Consider the following 16,414-nt stretch of genomic DNA (forward strand, 5'->3'; position numbering starts at 1 on the left):
CTTGACATTGACTTCCTTCCCTCTTTTATTGTGGTTCCTTAAATTTATTTTTAATATCTTCTGCATATCCAAATTAATTTGCTCATTTATTCATCTTTTCATTTCATTATTCGTTTACAGTGGTACCTCGGGTTAAGAACTTAATTCGTTCCAGAGGTCCGTTCTTAACCTGAAACTGTTCTTAACCTGAAGCACCACCTTAGCTAATGGGGCCTCCTGCTGCTGCTGCGCCGCCGCTGCACAATTTCTGTTCTCATCCTGAAGCAAAGTTCTTAACCCGAGGTACTATTTCTGGGTTAGCGGAGTCTGTAACCTGAAGTGTATGTAACCTGAAGCGTATGTAACCTGAGGTACCACTGTATTCATCATCTTTAAATAATCTTATGAAACTGCAGGTCATTACAATAATCCTGCCAATGTTTTTATCTGTTTACAATTTATCTGTAAATATTCAATCAACCATTTCAGATTTAGATAAATTTATTGTCATTGTCCGTATATACACAGTATACACAACAACGAAAATCAAACACCCAAGACCGGATTCACATACACATTTGCACGTATCTCCAACACTCTCATCCTATTCAGACATAATCTATTAAAACATACATAATCCAGAATATAACACAACCTATTAGAAGCATAGCATAACCTAAAACCTATCTCATTCCTTACTACTCACTGCTTGCTATTTCTTACAACTGGCCCTGAGATCATTGTTTAGTGCAATCAGAGCTCTTGGATAGAAACTATTCAGAAGGCGTGTGGTTCGTGTTTTCATTGTCCTATATCTTCTGCCCGAAGGCAACAGTTCAAAGAGGTTGTGAGCAGGATGGGTGGGATCTCTCAGGATATTGTGTGCCTTCTTCAAGCTGCGAGACGTGAAGATCTCATCCAGGGTTGGTAGTTGGAGCCCAATAACATTCTGGGCAATTTTAATTATTCTCTGTAAGGCTTTTTTATCCATTCCAGAGCTGCTCCCATACCACGATAATATACTATAGGTTAAGACACTCTCAATGGTACTATGATAATAGGACAGAAGTAGGTGCTGAGATAGATTCAATCCTCTGAGCATTCTCAGGAAATACAACCTCCCCTGTACCTTCCTCACAACCATATTAATATTTGCAGTCCATGAGAGGTCCTCAGAGATGTAAGTGCCCAGGTATTTAAAACTACCAACCCTCTCCACCTCCTCGCCATTTATGTGCAATGGTAAAAATACACTTTTCTTTCGCCTAAAATCAATTATGAGTTCTTTGGTTTTTTTGGTGTTAAGCATAAGATTATTTTCTTTACACCATTGAATTAACCCCTGTACTTCTTTCCTATAAGCAGCCTCATCATTCTCACTAATGAGCCCCACCACTGTTGTATCATCCGCAAATTTGATGATTTTGTTGGACTTATACAGTGGGGTGCAGTCAAATGTGTACAGGGAATAGAGGAAGGGGCTTAACACACACCCCTGAGGGGCTCCTGTGCTTAATACTAGAGTAGAAGAGTGGTAAGGTCCCATTCTCACTGTCTGCGGCCTATCGGTCAGGAAATTCCTTACCCACAAGCAGATCTTCTGATGTATACCCAAATTGGTCATTTTAAGGAATAACCTGTCTGGTAGAATTGTATTAAAGGCAGAACTGTAGTCCACAAACAACAGCCTTGCGTAGGTTCCCTGTCGTTCTAGATGACTCAGTACAGTATGGACAGCGATGGAAATAGCATCATCAGTAGATCTATTCCTTCTGTATGCAAACTGGAACGGATCTAGAGTGGATGGAAGACCAGCCTTAATATAATCTAGCACCAATCTCTCAAAGCATTTCATAACGACAGATGTTAGGGCTATTGGTCTGTAGTCATTGAGAGATACCACCACTGACTGTTTAGGGACTGGCACTATAATCGATGTCTTCAGGCAGGTAGGGACAGTACCCTGCAACAGGGATAGATTAAAAATGTCCGTAAATACACCAGCTAATTCTGCAGCACAGTCCCTAATAACTCGTCCCATAATTCCATCCGGTCCAGCTGCCTTCCTAATATTAATGCTCCGAAAAGCACGTTGTACGTCGGAGGTCTGTAATAAAAGTGGTTGTTTATCAGTATTCTTTTATTAAAAAAAACCTTTGTAATCTTGATTTCTTATTCTTCTGGTAAGTTTCACCATTTCTGCATAGCTCCCATCAACTTTAAGTGGCAGTGGCAGAGGTTTCCAAATGCCAGGATGGTAGGCAAAGGTCTTTCACATCCTCAGATTCTTTAACTCAGGGATGAGGACATTTCCAGAGTGACATTGGTCAGTGGACACAGCAGCCTCACCATCCCTGTAAACATCTTGTTTGGGTGTCACTTAAAGGCAGTTCACACAGTCAGCTAGGAACTATCAATAGGGCTGCATCAATAGGAGTATAGCATCTAGATCAAAGGAAGTAATAGTGCCACTGTATTCTGCTCTGGTCAGACCTCACCTGGAGTACTGTGTCCAGTTCTGGGCACCACAGTTCAAGAAGGACACTGACAAATTGGAACGTGTCCAGAGGAGGGCAACCAAAATGGTCAAAGGCCTGGAAACGATGTCTTATGAGGAACGGCTAAGGGAGCTGGGCATGTTTAGCCTGGAGAAGAGGAGGTTAAGGGGTGATATGATAGCCATGTTCAAATATATAAAAGGATGTCACATAGAGGAGGGAGAAAGGTTGTTTTCTGCTGCTCCAGAGAAGCGGACATGGAGCAATGGTTCCAAACTACAAGAAAGAAGATTCCACCTAACATTAGGAAGAACTTCCTGACACTAAGAGCTGTTTGACAGTGGAATTTGCTGCCAAGGAGTGTGGTGGAGTCTCCTTCTTTGGAGGTTTTTAAGCAGAGGCTTGACAACCATATGTCAGGAGTGCTCTGATTGTGTTTCCTGCTTGGCAGGGGGTTGGACTCGATGGCCCTTGTGGTCTCTTCCAACTCTATGATTCTATGATTCTATAAGTGTTGAGTAACCAAGTGATTAATGACCAAGTAGTTTAAATGGACATGTGAATATTTGTCAAAATGTGCACAAGGAAGGTATCTCCAATCCCAAACCTTTCCTGCCCACTGCACACCTGATCAGCCACACTAGAAATGGTGTAGCACCTGAAATAAAAAAGTGTGTGTGTGTGTGTGTGATAAATGTTCATAACTGCATATATAAACCACATGTCTGAAACCCCACAGAAAAAGTCCTGAAACCATTTTGTCCCTCCCAAATTGACCTCAAATATTTCTCTGCAAGGTCGAAGGAAAATGGAAAAGCCTCCCCATTGTCTTTGCCTTCACAAATCCGGACTTAAGGGTATGTCTGTGTATGAACAGGGTGAGCCTGTGACCTGGCTCAGGAACTAAGTATTTGTCATTACAAAGGACTGGCCAGGCTCCTCAGGGTATCCAATCAAGTAAGCATTAACAGGTAACCTGCCAGACAGGAGATAAACAACGCACTCAGATTTCTGTTGTAGACCGTCCTTTCTGTGATATATGTATGATGTTTCTGGGGGTGGTCTTGGACTCCAGGGCAGGCAATTTAAAATATCTATATAAGGGCGGGCACACCTTTGTTCGGGGTCCTCCTCCTTTCCTGTGTGTGAGGGGAGCACCCTGTTGCAACAGTTTCAATAAAGATCAGGCTTACTAGCTGCTTTGCTTCTCAATATTCTCTGGTTGGCCTCTGTTATTTTCTCTGACCAATGGAGAATCTACAAAGGACTCTATAAGAGCTCTTGTGTTCCCCATAAGGGAATAAGGGCAGATTTTTGTTTATTACACACCGTACTGCAAACCCACCATTTTCTGCTCGTTCAAATGCAGGTGAATTTGTAGTACGCCAGTATAAAGGTAAAGGTAAAGGTACCCCTGCCCGTACGAGCCAGTCTTGCCAGACTCTAGGGTTGTGCGCTCATCTCACTCTATAGGCTGGGAGCCAGCGCCGTCCGCAGACACTTCCGGATCACATGGCCAGCGTGACAAGCTGCATCTGGCGAGCCAGCGCAGCACACGGAACGCCGTTTACCTTCCCACTGGTAAGCGGTCCCTATTTATCTACTTGCACCCGAAGGTGCTTTCGAACTGCTAGGTTGGCAGGCGATGGGACCGAACAACGGGAGCGCACCCTGCCGCGGGGATTCGAACCGCCGACGCCAGTATTAGTGCTTACAAATATTCCACTGTCTTGATGGCGAAATGTAGCACATTTAATTGAAGGTATCCGTTACTGAAGCTGCTTTTTGAAGGTTTTGCCACTGACACGAATACCACAATACTACTATGGGTTCAGGGTCAGGTCTCCAAGGCAACTTCCCATACTGCTGTCTTGCAGTGTTTAGAGAACTGCTACGTAGAGCCAGCAGGAGCGTCACCCATCATACTGGAATGGTGTGGGAACTAGCTCTGCCAGTAATTTATGTCAGTCTCCTCAAGGCATTCTGCCATAACATTCCATAGGGTATGTCCGTATCATTATTCTCACACTGGAGGTTCTGGGGTGGGGCCGTGGGGGGATTTTCAAACACTTACCCAGTGAGTCTTTGGCAAAAGCAAATTGTCACCTGGGGACTTCCCTGGTACACAGATCTGTCTCTGCCACAATGGTATACTATAGTTCTCAAAATGGCCATCATCTCTTTATGTTGTTATGAGTTACGGTAGGTCAATAAGGAAGACTATCAAGCATGACATAGGGACGCGGGTGGCGCTGTGGGTTAAACCACAGAGCCTAGGGCTTGCCGATCAGAAGGTTGGCAGTTCGAATCCCTTCGACGGGGTGAGCTCCCGTTGCTCGGTCCCTGCTCCTGCCAACCTAGCAGTTCAAAAGCACATCAAAGTGCAAGTAGATAAATAGGTACCACTCCAGCGGGAAGGTAAACGGTGTTTCCGCACACTGTTCTGGTTCGCCAGAAGCGGCTTAGTCATGCTGGCCACATGACCCAGAAGCATTACGCCGGCTCCCTCGGCCAATAAAACGAGATGAGCGCTGCAACCCCAGAGTCGTCCGTGACTGGACCTAATGGTCAGGGGTCACCTTTACCAAGCATGATGGTTCTGCTTGTATAGCCAACAGGAGCTTTTGGTGGTTCTTAATGGTCTGGAATCTACAGGCCTGAGAATGTCACACTGTGGGGCAGCGGGAGAAGAAAGGACAGAGAGACAATCAAAAGGTAATTTCAATTTGGAATGGATAATTTAAACTGAGTTGGAATGCAAGTATTCATTAGGAATGTGAGACAGGATTAGCAGTTGTGCTGTCTGTTGTACAAGTCTGTTTTCTTCTACTAAGTAGTGTATGTATTTTTGTAAATAAACAGCTAATACAATAATACTGGAAGTGCTCTCTCTCATCACAAGGAATCAGCTTCTGAAAAAGACTACCCTGGAAATTCCAACTTCTTGGAAAAATGGGTAAGCTAATCCCCCTTTTGGTAACAAATTTTGCTCCTAAAACTTTTTCTCTTCAGTTAATACTTTTGTTCTCAGAATGGACAAAGGTTCAAAGGCTTTCCAAATTATTTTCAGAAGTTTTCCTTGGAAGTTTTTCCTCTTGAATCCTGGAAGCATTCCATTTTTGCAAAGAATTGCCATATTTCAAAAAGTGAAAATCCGCACAGAAAAGTCGTTGTGCCTTTTTTGGCAAAGTTGTTGAGCAGTAGTACGGCAACCCTATTTTTGCAGCTAATTAAAAACAGTCTCATAGTCTTTATAGAAATGTTGTATCCACTATATTTTCATACTAATTTTTAACAGTGGAAGTTGAGTTACTCACATGCCCAAATACAATGTTTCCATTTTTTAAAAAAAGCAGTAAAGGTCTTTTCCTTCCAATTTGTGTTGCATATTTAGAATTGCAAACAATCTTAAAAAACATGCCATTACTAGTCCATTTTGAAATAATCCTCTCTGAAACAGATTTTACAATGAATTTTATGTTAATTGCTGGTTCTGCTGAGAGATCAAGTAACACCAACAGACCACGCCCACCTTAAAATCACCATGGCCAAAGCTTTGTTGGCTGAATATTCTGGTAATGTGCAAGTATTCTGGTAATATGTTTTCTCAAGCACATACCATATCAGCCAAAAATCCACTGCTTGGAGCAGTAGACCAAGGAGCACCAAGATAACTGGAAACACACAATTCACCCCTGCCCACCTTTGGAACAATATATCTGGTGTGCTTTGTCACACTGTATGTACATTTCCCCTCCATTGCAGTCTTTTTAAAACCTGGCTTCATTCAAGTAAATTGAGACTTTTGCTCCATTCACTTCTATGGAGCAAAAAAACCCCTTGTACTATCAGAGCCTGGGACTTGTGAAATGTGTCACACACATCAATTACGGCGCTTTTTCTTGACTCCATTCACTTCTGGGCAGCAGAAAAAGGGGGTGGGAAAACTCTCAGACAAATCGCAATTGCCCTCCCCACATGTTATACAGTACGATGTGACTAGTATCTGTGTGCCAGGCCTGTCATGATTTTTGTATAGGAGAGCAAAACAGCTTGAGCCAGCCTGCAGAGAAACAACCACCATCAGCTCAAATCTCCGTCTGAATCGTCAGAAGAAGCTTCTGACACAAACCACAGGTTGGTATCACATGAGAATGTGCTCCCAGTAAGCCCGCAATTTGCATTCTGGTGATTGTGCCAAAAGCCAAAATTGCATATTGTCAATGGCAGGTGGGATTGCCAAAGTCATTTTTCCTGGAACCCCGCCCCCTTTTATTATTATTTTTAATTGCCACATGCATCCCACCCCCTGGGCCAACTAGGGTTGGTGGGGCAGTACCCCATTCACTCTAAATGCTTCCCTACATCAAAAATTTTGTGGCAAGCCAGGTGGTCAAGGGAGAAAGATTTCTGCACAGCCCTTCTCCCGCCATGTTAACTTTGCACATAAGGATTTTTAGGCTGGGAGCATTCAGAAAAATGTCACACCCACATTCTGAGGTGGTATGTGCTTTTTCCTCTGTGTTTTAAATTACCTTTAAATGAGTCCAGAGATAAATTACCCATTGCACAGCATTGTACCCGAGGTGGGCTGTACGGTTTTGGAGTTCTATGGGCAAGGTCCAAGTGAGAGAATGGAAAGGGGTGTTCTTGCTTTGTGCTGGCCTCCTAGGAAATTTTGACCCAGTGTGGGAAGGACTCAAGCTTCCCGGGAGTTTAATGGAATGTGGGAATGGTCTTCTTCTTGGCTTGGTGGACCCTCCAGGGGCATTGTGGCTCTTGCTGCACTTCCTCCACACTCATGCTCTTCCTCCACACCCCTCTCCACACTGTGGTGTTACCCTTCTTTCACATAGTGCAGATAAACAGATAATGCAACTCTAAAGCTTGGGGCCAGCCAAGTGGTGGGCCCACCAGTTAGGTATTCAGTACATGATGTCTTCGGCTGCAACATTTGCTTCTTCTGTCTTTGTCTTCCGCTTAGGGAAATGAATTGTGCTGATGGCAACTAGCAGTAAGTTCACACCGTGAATGGTCGCGCTTGCCACGCAAAGCCAAAAAGAGTGTTCATACTGTTCTTCCAGGATTACAAACTGGAAGACGTTTTCCTGGAAATTGGCAATCCTTTCTGTCAGATTGTGCAGTTTGACGGCAGCCATGAAGCTAGTCACACCCAGCACTGCAAAGCCACCTGCAAGACAATTCAAAACACAAAGGCATTAATACACTGAAACGCAAAATATTTTAGAAACGGAGAATTGTAGAGTCACTTTGCTCCATGCTTAAAATCCTCCAAGGAAGGAGAGTTTAGCACAGGGGTCAGCAAACTTTTTCAGCAGGGGGCCGGTCCACTGTCCCTCAGACCTTGTGGGGGGCCGGACTATATTTTGAAAATAAAAATAAAAATGAAATGAAATGAAAATAAAAATGCCCCACAAATAACCCAGAGATGCATTTTAAATAAAAGCACACATTCTACTCATGTAAAAACACCAGGCAGGCCCCACAAATAACCCAGAGATGTATTTTAAATAAAAGGACACATTCTACTCATGTTAAAACACGCTGATTCCCGGACCGTCCGCGGGCCGGATTTAGAAGGCGATTGGGCCGGATCCGGCCCCCAGGCCCTAGTTGGCCTACCCATGGTCTAGTACCTTCCGAGGGGGTCTGGTCCATTGTCAAACAGCTCTTGCCAACGTAAAGTTATTTCTGATGTTTAGTCTGAATCTTCTTTTTTGTAACTTATCCTCTGGAATGGGAGAAAACAAGCTTTCTCCATCTTCCCCGTAACAGCCCTTTAGATGTTTGCAGATGGCTATCCTATCTCCTCTCAGTCTCCTCTTGTCCAGACTATACATACCCAAAGACGCCAATGGAAATTTCCCCAAGAGCATTTAGTGACATGCAGAGATAATGGAAAGCAAACCCTTAATCTAGCAAAAGGAAAAGGTGGGTGCCATCAGACATTTTACCTGCAAGGACGTTCCACAAGGCGATTCCAGCTGGGCCTTTAATAGCCCGATAGGGAACTTTAATTATGTTGAATATGCAGAATGCCAAACTGACCAGAGCAAAAGAAAACGCCACGCAGAGGAAAAGGATAATTGCCACGTGGAGAGCTGCGTTCAACTTCTTCACCAGGTGCGGAAATACTGACATGGAAAAGAAAACAACATTGAGTTTTGGGTTGTGTAAATGTGGCAGGACCCACAAAGGCTGTGAAGATTTTCCATTCAAGATTAATGGGAAATTCCTTCCTTGGAAGATGTTTCATCTGTTCAGATGATATAAAAGCGTTAGATTTTGAAGAGTACTTGCTATTCACCATGAGAATGAGAATGCTCCTGTGCTCTGACTGCATGTTTAAGCTCTGTTTATGACAGGTCAAGGTAATTTAACCAAGCACCAGAGATGTGGAGTAATAGATCAATTGCTTCTGTGGTGACAATGGGACCCATTTTCAGTGACCTGAAAAGCAGCAACTAAAGTCAGGTGAACTTTTTAGGTTCTAGTTTCAGGTAGTAATTAAAATGATAATGGGCCTTGTTTAGTGTTTTATTAATCCACTAACAGTGCAATCCTAACCATGTCTACTCAGAATTCAGTCCCATTGAATGCAGTCCTCGGTGGGGTTAGGATTGCAGCTAAGTGTGTATAGGATTGCAGCAGTAAGTATCAAAAAATATTAGAATTAATATTCATTGCAATGAAATATTTCAGGAGCTAGGATCAAATCTGAGTGTGTCACCCCTGTGGAGGGGAGGAATACACAATTTTGGACCCTACTACTGACAGCTCCATGCCGCCCCCCCCCCATTTTTGGGTGTGGTTTCCAAAGTTCGTTAGATGCCTTGACTATCTTAGCTTTCTAAAGATGCCTAAACTTTCTTTCCTTCTCTTTCTCATGCTCCCCTTCTGTCAAATTGTTCCCAGGGCATAGCTGTCAAGCATCCCTTATTTGGCGGGACAGTCCCTTATCCCAGCGCTGTGTCCCGCATTGATGATGTCCCTTAAATTTCCCGGGTTTCAAAGGAAGCAGCTCCTCTCCCTCCTTCCCTGCCGGCCAGGGAGGAGGGAGGCTCCAACTGTGTTGCTTGGCTGCGTTGCTCACCCAATAAGGAGTCTAAGAACGACTGGGGGGTGGAGCTTGCATGCCTTGTGCCAATCAAATCGGCTGCGTTGCCTGGGGACTCGCCTTTGCTCAGCGCTTCCCAGCGGAGAGGTGACAGTGGTTTCCCTTGAGGCTTCAGGCTTCGTTTGGCTGCTGGCTGGGCTTTCTGCCTTTGGCTTGGAGGGGCTCAGAAGTTGAACAGATCTGTGCCCGGAAAATCCCTTATTTTGGCTGCTGATGCCTTATTTTTGAGGCTGCTGGTCCCTTATTTTCAAATCTGTAAGTTGACAGCTATGTCCCAGGGTGGTGTACAAAAAAAGATAAAAACAATATAAAAGCAGTAAGACCTCTCCCTTACAGCAGGTCCTTCTAATCTCAGCTCATTACATACAGTGAAGATACCAGATAGCCTGACATCTGGCTGGTTGATAGGGAAATCAAATACAGTGCTGCCTCGCAAGACGAAATTAATTCGTTCTGCGAGTTTTTTCGTCTTGCGATTTTTTCGTCTTGCGAAGCACGGACTTTGGAAAAGCTTCAAAAATCACCAAAGTCTTCAAAAACCTCAAAAAAGGCTACCACGCCGCGTGCTATGAGTTGCTCCTCGAAGTGAATGCACGGTTTTAAGAAAAAGGAAACAAACTTGCAAGACAAAGGAAACAAACTTGCAAGACGTTTTCTTCTTGTGAAGCAAGCCCATAGGGAAATCCGTCTTGCGAAGCAACTCAAAAAACGAAAAACTCTTTCGTTTTGTGAGTTTTTCGTCTTTCGAGGTGTTCGTCTTGCGAGCTACCACTGTACTTATTTCACTCATTATAATGCACATCAATCTCTGACTTTTGTCTTCTGGGTTTCTGGGGCTTTTCCTGTTGTTATTCTGTCTCTCACAGCTACAATAAACTTACCATTAAAATTATGGACTGGTCATTTCTTCGTCAGAGGGCAAACGGGCCAATTTAGCAGGGGATCAAATACTTCTCTCCCCCCCCTCACTGTACTTTTAAGTTATTCACATATGTGTTAATTCTGTAGGTGGCTTTGCAATCGTCTGGTCGCCCTCCTCTCCTCCTTCCCAATGTAAATCTTTATTCCCTTCTTGTTCCCAGTGTAGATTCTCACTCATCCCTTCTTCCCTGGCAGGGAAGTTCACCTCAGGTGCCAAAATGTCTTGGGCCGGCCCTGAACGGCACCACTTCCAATTCCATGTATGGAAACTGATTGGGTTGGCAGCTGAATCTTATTTCAATACCCAAGGAAACAGGCTAGATATGCAAATGCAAGGAAGTCCTCAGGACCAACGAAAGGGGTACCAGCCAGGGGACTAAGCTGGGAGGGCTGTCTCCAGTGTTTCCCAGCATTTATGGACTGAGGTGGTTGTCTCACTCTGCCTAATGATAGGGCTGGGCTTGTCTTAATATATGGACACATTTGCATGGAAACATATATTATTTGAGGTACCTAGGTCCAAAACTATGCAGCGCACTTAAGGCAAGCACAATATTTTGAATTATGCACAACAGTGGACCAGCAACCAGTGGAGTTATATATACATATTATTAAATTTTCTGTTTTACAATCTAAAATACAGTATTCATTTTACAACCTTGAGATATCAACGACTTCCCTTCTTCTCTTTCCATGGTTCATTTTACATATCATAAATTCCTGCATATTTTACCAAAACTATACCTTTCAGTATTCCATTATTGCATCCATCAAAACTTGCTTACACTGTTGCATTTATCTTAATGCTGCCAGCATTTTCAGCTGTACACAATTATTTCCCATATGTTCAATAAACGTTTTCCTATCTTCTTTAAACGTAGGTTCTTCTTGTTCTCTTATTCTATATGTTAAGTCTGCAAGTTGTGTATATTCAGTCAACTCAAGTTGCCAGTCTTTGGTTGGGACCTCACTCATTTTCCATTTTGGGGCTAACAAAACACGGGCTGCAGTAGTAGCAGACATAAATAACTTTTTTTGACATCTGGGAATTTCAGTCTGAATTATCCCCAACAGAAACATACACCTATTCCCAGAGTAAGCCAGCAGATGTATTTTGACTGGAGTATCCAAGGTATCTTCAAAGGTATTGCCATAATCAACCCTGGATGCTACCAGTGCACAGATAACCGTGCCCATACTGCCTGTGGGGCCACAGCTGCACCAGCCTTAGCCCCCCGAAGCTCCATAGGCTATTTTGGTCTCCAGAGACCAAGCTGGATCTAGGAGAACCTGCAGACTATGAAACTAATTGTCAGGGAGATCCCACGTAGAGCCACTGAACAACATAATCACAGAATTGTAGAGCCGGAATGGACCCTGTGGGACTTCCTGCAATTCAGAAATCTCAACACATGGTCCCCCCATCCAATTTGAAACCATGTTAGACCCTCCTTAGCTTTGCAAAGGTGGTAGCAGTTTTATTGCTGCACCACATTACGCCTGGTTTTCCCTCCAGTGCTGATGCCACTGGAGTGGGATTACGGTTGTGCCTTGGTTCTCAAACTTCATCTGTTCCGGAAGTCTGTTCCAAAACCAAAGCATTCCAAAACCAAGGCACGCTTTCCCATAGAAAGTAATGCAAAACGGATTAATCCGTTCCAGGCTTTTAAAAACAACCCCCAAAACAGCAATTTAACATGAATTTTATTATCTAACGAGACTACTGATCCATAAAATGAAAGCAATAATCAATGTTCTGTACTATAAAAAAGACAGTGTTGTAGATGATAAAAATTAAAATTAATTTTTTACTTTCCTACACTGAGGGTAGTCATTGTTTGGACGGGGGGCTTTTATCCATTTCTGCAGTCACACAATCAATCAGTAGCTGAATTGGGTTCCACACGGTCACAAAAACAAGTTAACTGAAAAAGCCTCAAAAACGCAAAATAAATGGCAAAAACAAAAGCGCCAAACTTAATCCGTTCCGGAAGTCCGTTAGACTTTTGAAATGTTCAAAAACCAAGGAGCAGCTTCTGATTGGTGCAGGTGTCCCAGAAACAATAGCCGACAACCACACAGACGTCCAGTTTCCAAAAAAATTTCAGAAACTGGAACACTTACAGTACTTCTGGGTTTTTGGCATTTGAGAACCAAGGCGTTTGAGAACCAAGGTACCACTGTACTCACTCAGTTTCTCTTCTGTGGACGTGTCAAAGAGCAGAGCCCATGTGCAACAGTTTAATTCTCAAGCTACCCTGAAGCAACACTTCCCCCCTGTTCCCAAATTCCATTTCTTTCTTAACCATTTTTATATCATTGCCTTTTTATCTCGGTTTGCAAATTCCACTGGTGTGCCTCTTTACAGCTGCAGCTGCTAACACATTTATTAAAAAGAGAAATAGGTGAAAGGTTTTCCCCTACAGAAGATTTAAAGGGAACACAGAGCCTTAATTTATCAAAGGGCTGTTTTTTGTCTTTTGTTAGCAAAGTGTGTCAGGAAAGTAGTGGGAGAAGGAGGATTCTCTTTGGCCTAGCCAGACATTTACCGTATCTCAACAGAATTCCAAATTGCACAGCTTCAATTGGCCAGTATATGATTCTCAGAATAGGAGTGGCCTGGAAGCACCTTTTCTCCTCCACTGACCACATCTGTTTCCTGCCTCCCTTGCCCTCACTTCCAGTCCTGATTTTACTTATAAGTAGACCTCTGTCCTAGGGACGCGGGTGGCGCTGTGGGTTAAACCACAGAGCCTAAAACTTGCCGATCAGAAGGTCGACGGTTCGAATCCCCGCGACGGGGTGAGCTCCCGTTTCTCAGTCCCTGCTCCTGCCAACCTAGCAGTTTGAAAGCACCTCAAAGTGCAAGTAGATAAATAGGTACCACTCCAGCGGAAAGGTAAACGGCGTTTCCGTGTGCTGCTCTGCTTCGCCAGAAGCGGCTTAGTCCTGCTGGCCACATGACCCGGAAGCTGTATGCCAGTTCCCTCGGCCAATAAAGCGAGATGAGCGCCGCAACCCCAGAGTCGGCCACGACTGGACCTAATGGTCAGGGGTCCCTTTACCTTTACCTAGACCTTTGTCCAACCCAAAGGACTCATTTTAGGCCACTCATTCTCCCCTTGCTTTGCCAAAGCGGGGAACCAGTCTTGCCCTCAGCGCCTGAGTTGCTTCTTCCCCCATGACCCCTATCTCAACATGGTCCCCCCCATCTTCTTATTCCTCTCCTCATCAGGATCCTACTTCAGCATCTAAGGGCCATGTGTAAGGTGGGGGTCCTCTTCAAGTCCCCACATTTCAGTCAAGGAGAGCAGTTTTTAAAATTTACCTACATTTTTTACTCCAATTTGAGAAGAAAAAAATAAAACAACTCTTGTAAAACAAGCCACAGAAGTAAAATTCCAATGTTTAGCACAAAGAAAACATAAATAAAATGTACGGTCAATACGCGCACGTTCGAGAAATGAACCAAAAGTGTTACTTACTTGTGAATTTGGATCGCCGCCCGCCTAATCCACATTGGCGTATTTTGCCACCTGCAAAGAGTCCGTAGTAAATTTCCCCCATGAATTTGACTAGCTCTGGGTCTGTGGCATTGACCAGCTCAGCTCCAGTTTTGCAAAGGATTTTTCCAGTCATCCATTTCTGGGTGCTCATGGCAACGAGGATCAAGATGAAAGACGCAAAGCTCAACACCGCGATGGAAGCAAAGACAGCCCATTTGAAGTAGCTGGGCATTCTAATGTCTCAAATAAAACATCTTTCAGGATCTCCCAGCAGTAATTATAGTTGTTGGATCTTTTTCAGGCAACGCTTGTCGTTTCAAAAACATCCTTTCCCCTCAGCATCTTTTCTAATTCACAAACTGAGATGTGCAGATCAAAAACCAGCTCCAAAAGATCAATTTTGTACAATAATCCACAAGGATGACAAAGAAGAGCGTCATCTCTCTGCACGGCAACGGTGCTTGTTGTTGAGAGAGAAACACCATATCTGTTACATGACTAGTGTTTCATTCAAAGGCTCAAATTCTTTACCTGTTTTAAATAGTCAAATGACTTCCATTTCTGACCTGGGAGATGTTTAGCTGCTTGTGCAATTGCACATGCTTGTTCAATTTGTTGCCAAGTCTCTAATTATTGCTAGGAAGCAAACTAGGATGGATATGTTAGAATTTGACATCAGAATTCCACTGGCTGTATGGCACCAAGCGGCCATCTCCTTGAGTTTGTTTGCATTTCCTAAATGTCATTACTGTCATCTCTCCCAAATTAATGATACTCTGCTTTCCAATACTATTAAATGAAACAGATACACAATATTTCTGGATGCCTGGGCTTGCAATTAGAACAATCTTCTGGGCGTAAAGGGGAACGCAAATTGGTTGCAGCTTGGAGAAGCACGTGCTTTTCCTGCATTGCACAGTTGCAAGCCCAAGCATATTGCTCGGAAATGCAAAATAACCTCATAAAGCTGAAGCTTGCTTAATGAGCATCAATGTCTCTTATGGCTGCAGGTTAGCTTTTGAAGACACCTCGCCTGTTTGGAATGGGAATGAAGACAACAGTTTGGCAATTGATAGGTGTAGCACGAATATGCCTCAGTTGGCAGCTAGCACAGCATCAGCCTGAGTTATGGTCTGCTTCACCATATACAACTTCTGTACAGTGGTACCTTGGTTCTCAAACTGAATCCGTTCTGAAGTCCGTTCCAAAACCAAAGCGTTCTAGAACCAAGGCACGCTTTCCCATAGAAAGTAATGCAAAATGGATTAATCCGTTCTAGACTTTTAAAAACAACCCCTAAAACAGCAATTCAGCATGAATTTTACTATCTAACGAGACCACTGATCCATAAAATGAAAGCAATAAACAGTGCTGGATGTTGTTGTTGTTTAGTCGTTTAGTCGTGTCCGACTCTTTGTGAGCCCATGGACCAGAGCACGCCAGGCACTCCTGTCTTCCACTGTCTCCCGCAGTTTGGTCAGACTCATGTTTGTAGCTTCGAGAACACTGTCCAACCATCTCGTCCTCTGTCGTCCCCTTCTCTTTGTGCCCTCAGTCTTTCCCAACATCAGGGTCTTTTCCAGGGAGTCTTCTCTTCTCATGAGGTGGCCAAAGTATCGGAGCCTCAGCTTCAGGATCTGTCCTTCCAGTGAACACCCAGGGCTGATTTCCTTCAGAATGGATGGTCTTCTTGCAGTCCATGGAACTCTCAAGAGCACCATAATTCAAAAGCACCAATTATTCGGCATATAAGCTAAATAATCTATGGCCCCACTCTCTTGGGGGGCACCAAAAAATTAAAAGGGGGAAAAACTGGATGTACATTTCCAAAATAACAATAAATAAAATAAATAAAAAACAAATAAATAAAATTTACATACAGCAACAGTGTTTTATGTTGGGTAGGCTCCTATGATGTAAGTAATAGGCCCTGCCTGCTAGCCTGCTCTCTAAAATATCACTGGTTTGCTCATTTCTATATATAGGGTGCCTACATTCTGCATGTGCTTCAGATACCTATTAGATCCATAAATTACCATATAATATATATTCAACACAAAAAAGTGACAATTTGTTGTTGACATATAAAGGGCCTCATTACCTTCAGTAGGGACTCATCAAACCTAAATCCGGCCCTGACAATAAACAATGTACTGCAGTCACTCACTCAGTCAATCAATCAATCAATCAATCAAACAAACAAACAAACAAACAAACAAACAATCAGTAGCTGAAGTGGGTTCCACAGTCTCACACACACAAAAAAGGGTCGCATCAGTTTAAGGAAATATTGGTACATTGTTACGCTTCTGAACTCATTGATGCGGTTATACTTTTTTGTTTGTTTCCCCTTTCCAAACAAACGCAGCTCT

The 16,414-nt window shown here is 43.5% G+C and overlaps 1 protein-coding gene and 1 long non-coding RNA gene across 2 annotated transcripts in view; one reads left to right on the forward strand and one right to left on the reverse strand.

The window, feature by feature from the left end:
• The window catches only part of LOC307224693, a 146,624-nt gene that overhangs the window by 116,995 nt on the left and 13,215 nt on the right, over positions 1–16,414 (forward strand). The gene's annotated exons all lie outside the window — the stretch shown is intronic.
• Positions 7,068–14,995, reverse strand: CLRN2 (clarin 2). Its single transcript, XM_079991753.1, has 3 exons — positions 14,022–14,995; positions 8,453–8,632; positions 7,068–7,668 (listed from the first exon to the last, which is right to left on the reverse strand). The coding sequence occupies exons 1-3, from the start codon at positions 14,272–14,274 to the stop codon at positions 7,403–7,405; spliced, it is 699 nt and encodes a 232-aa protein (XP_079847879.1). The 5' UTR covers positions 14,275–14,995; the 3' UTR covers positions 7,068–7,402.

The sequence above is a fragment of the Podarcis cretensis genome (genome assembly GCF_951804945.1).
Source record: "Podarcis cretensis genome assembly, chromosome: 9".
Taxonomy (NCBI): Eukaryota; Metazoa; Chordata; class Lepidosauria; order Squamata; family Lacertidae; genus Podarcis; species Podarcis cretensis.

Coding starts and splice junctions, on each gene's coding strand:
- CLRN2 (XM_079991753.1), bottom strand. CDS start 14,274: ATGCCCAGCTACTTCAAATGGGCTGTCTTTGCTTCCATCGCGGTGTTG. Junction 8,633..14,021: donor GCGGCGATCCAAATTCACAA/GTAAGTAACACT, acceptor TTTCCATGTCAG/TATTTCCGCACCTGGTGAAG. Junction 7,669..8,452: donor CTTGTGGAACGTCCTTGCAG/GTAAAATGTCTG, acceptor ATTGTCTTGCAG/GTGGCTTTGCAGTGCTGGGT.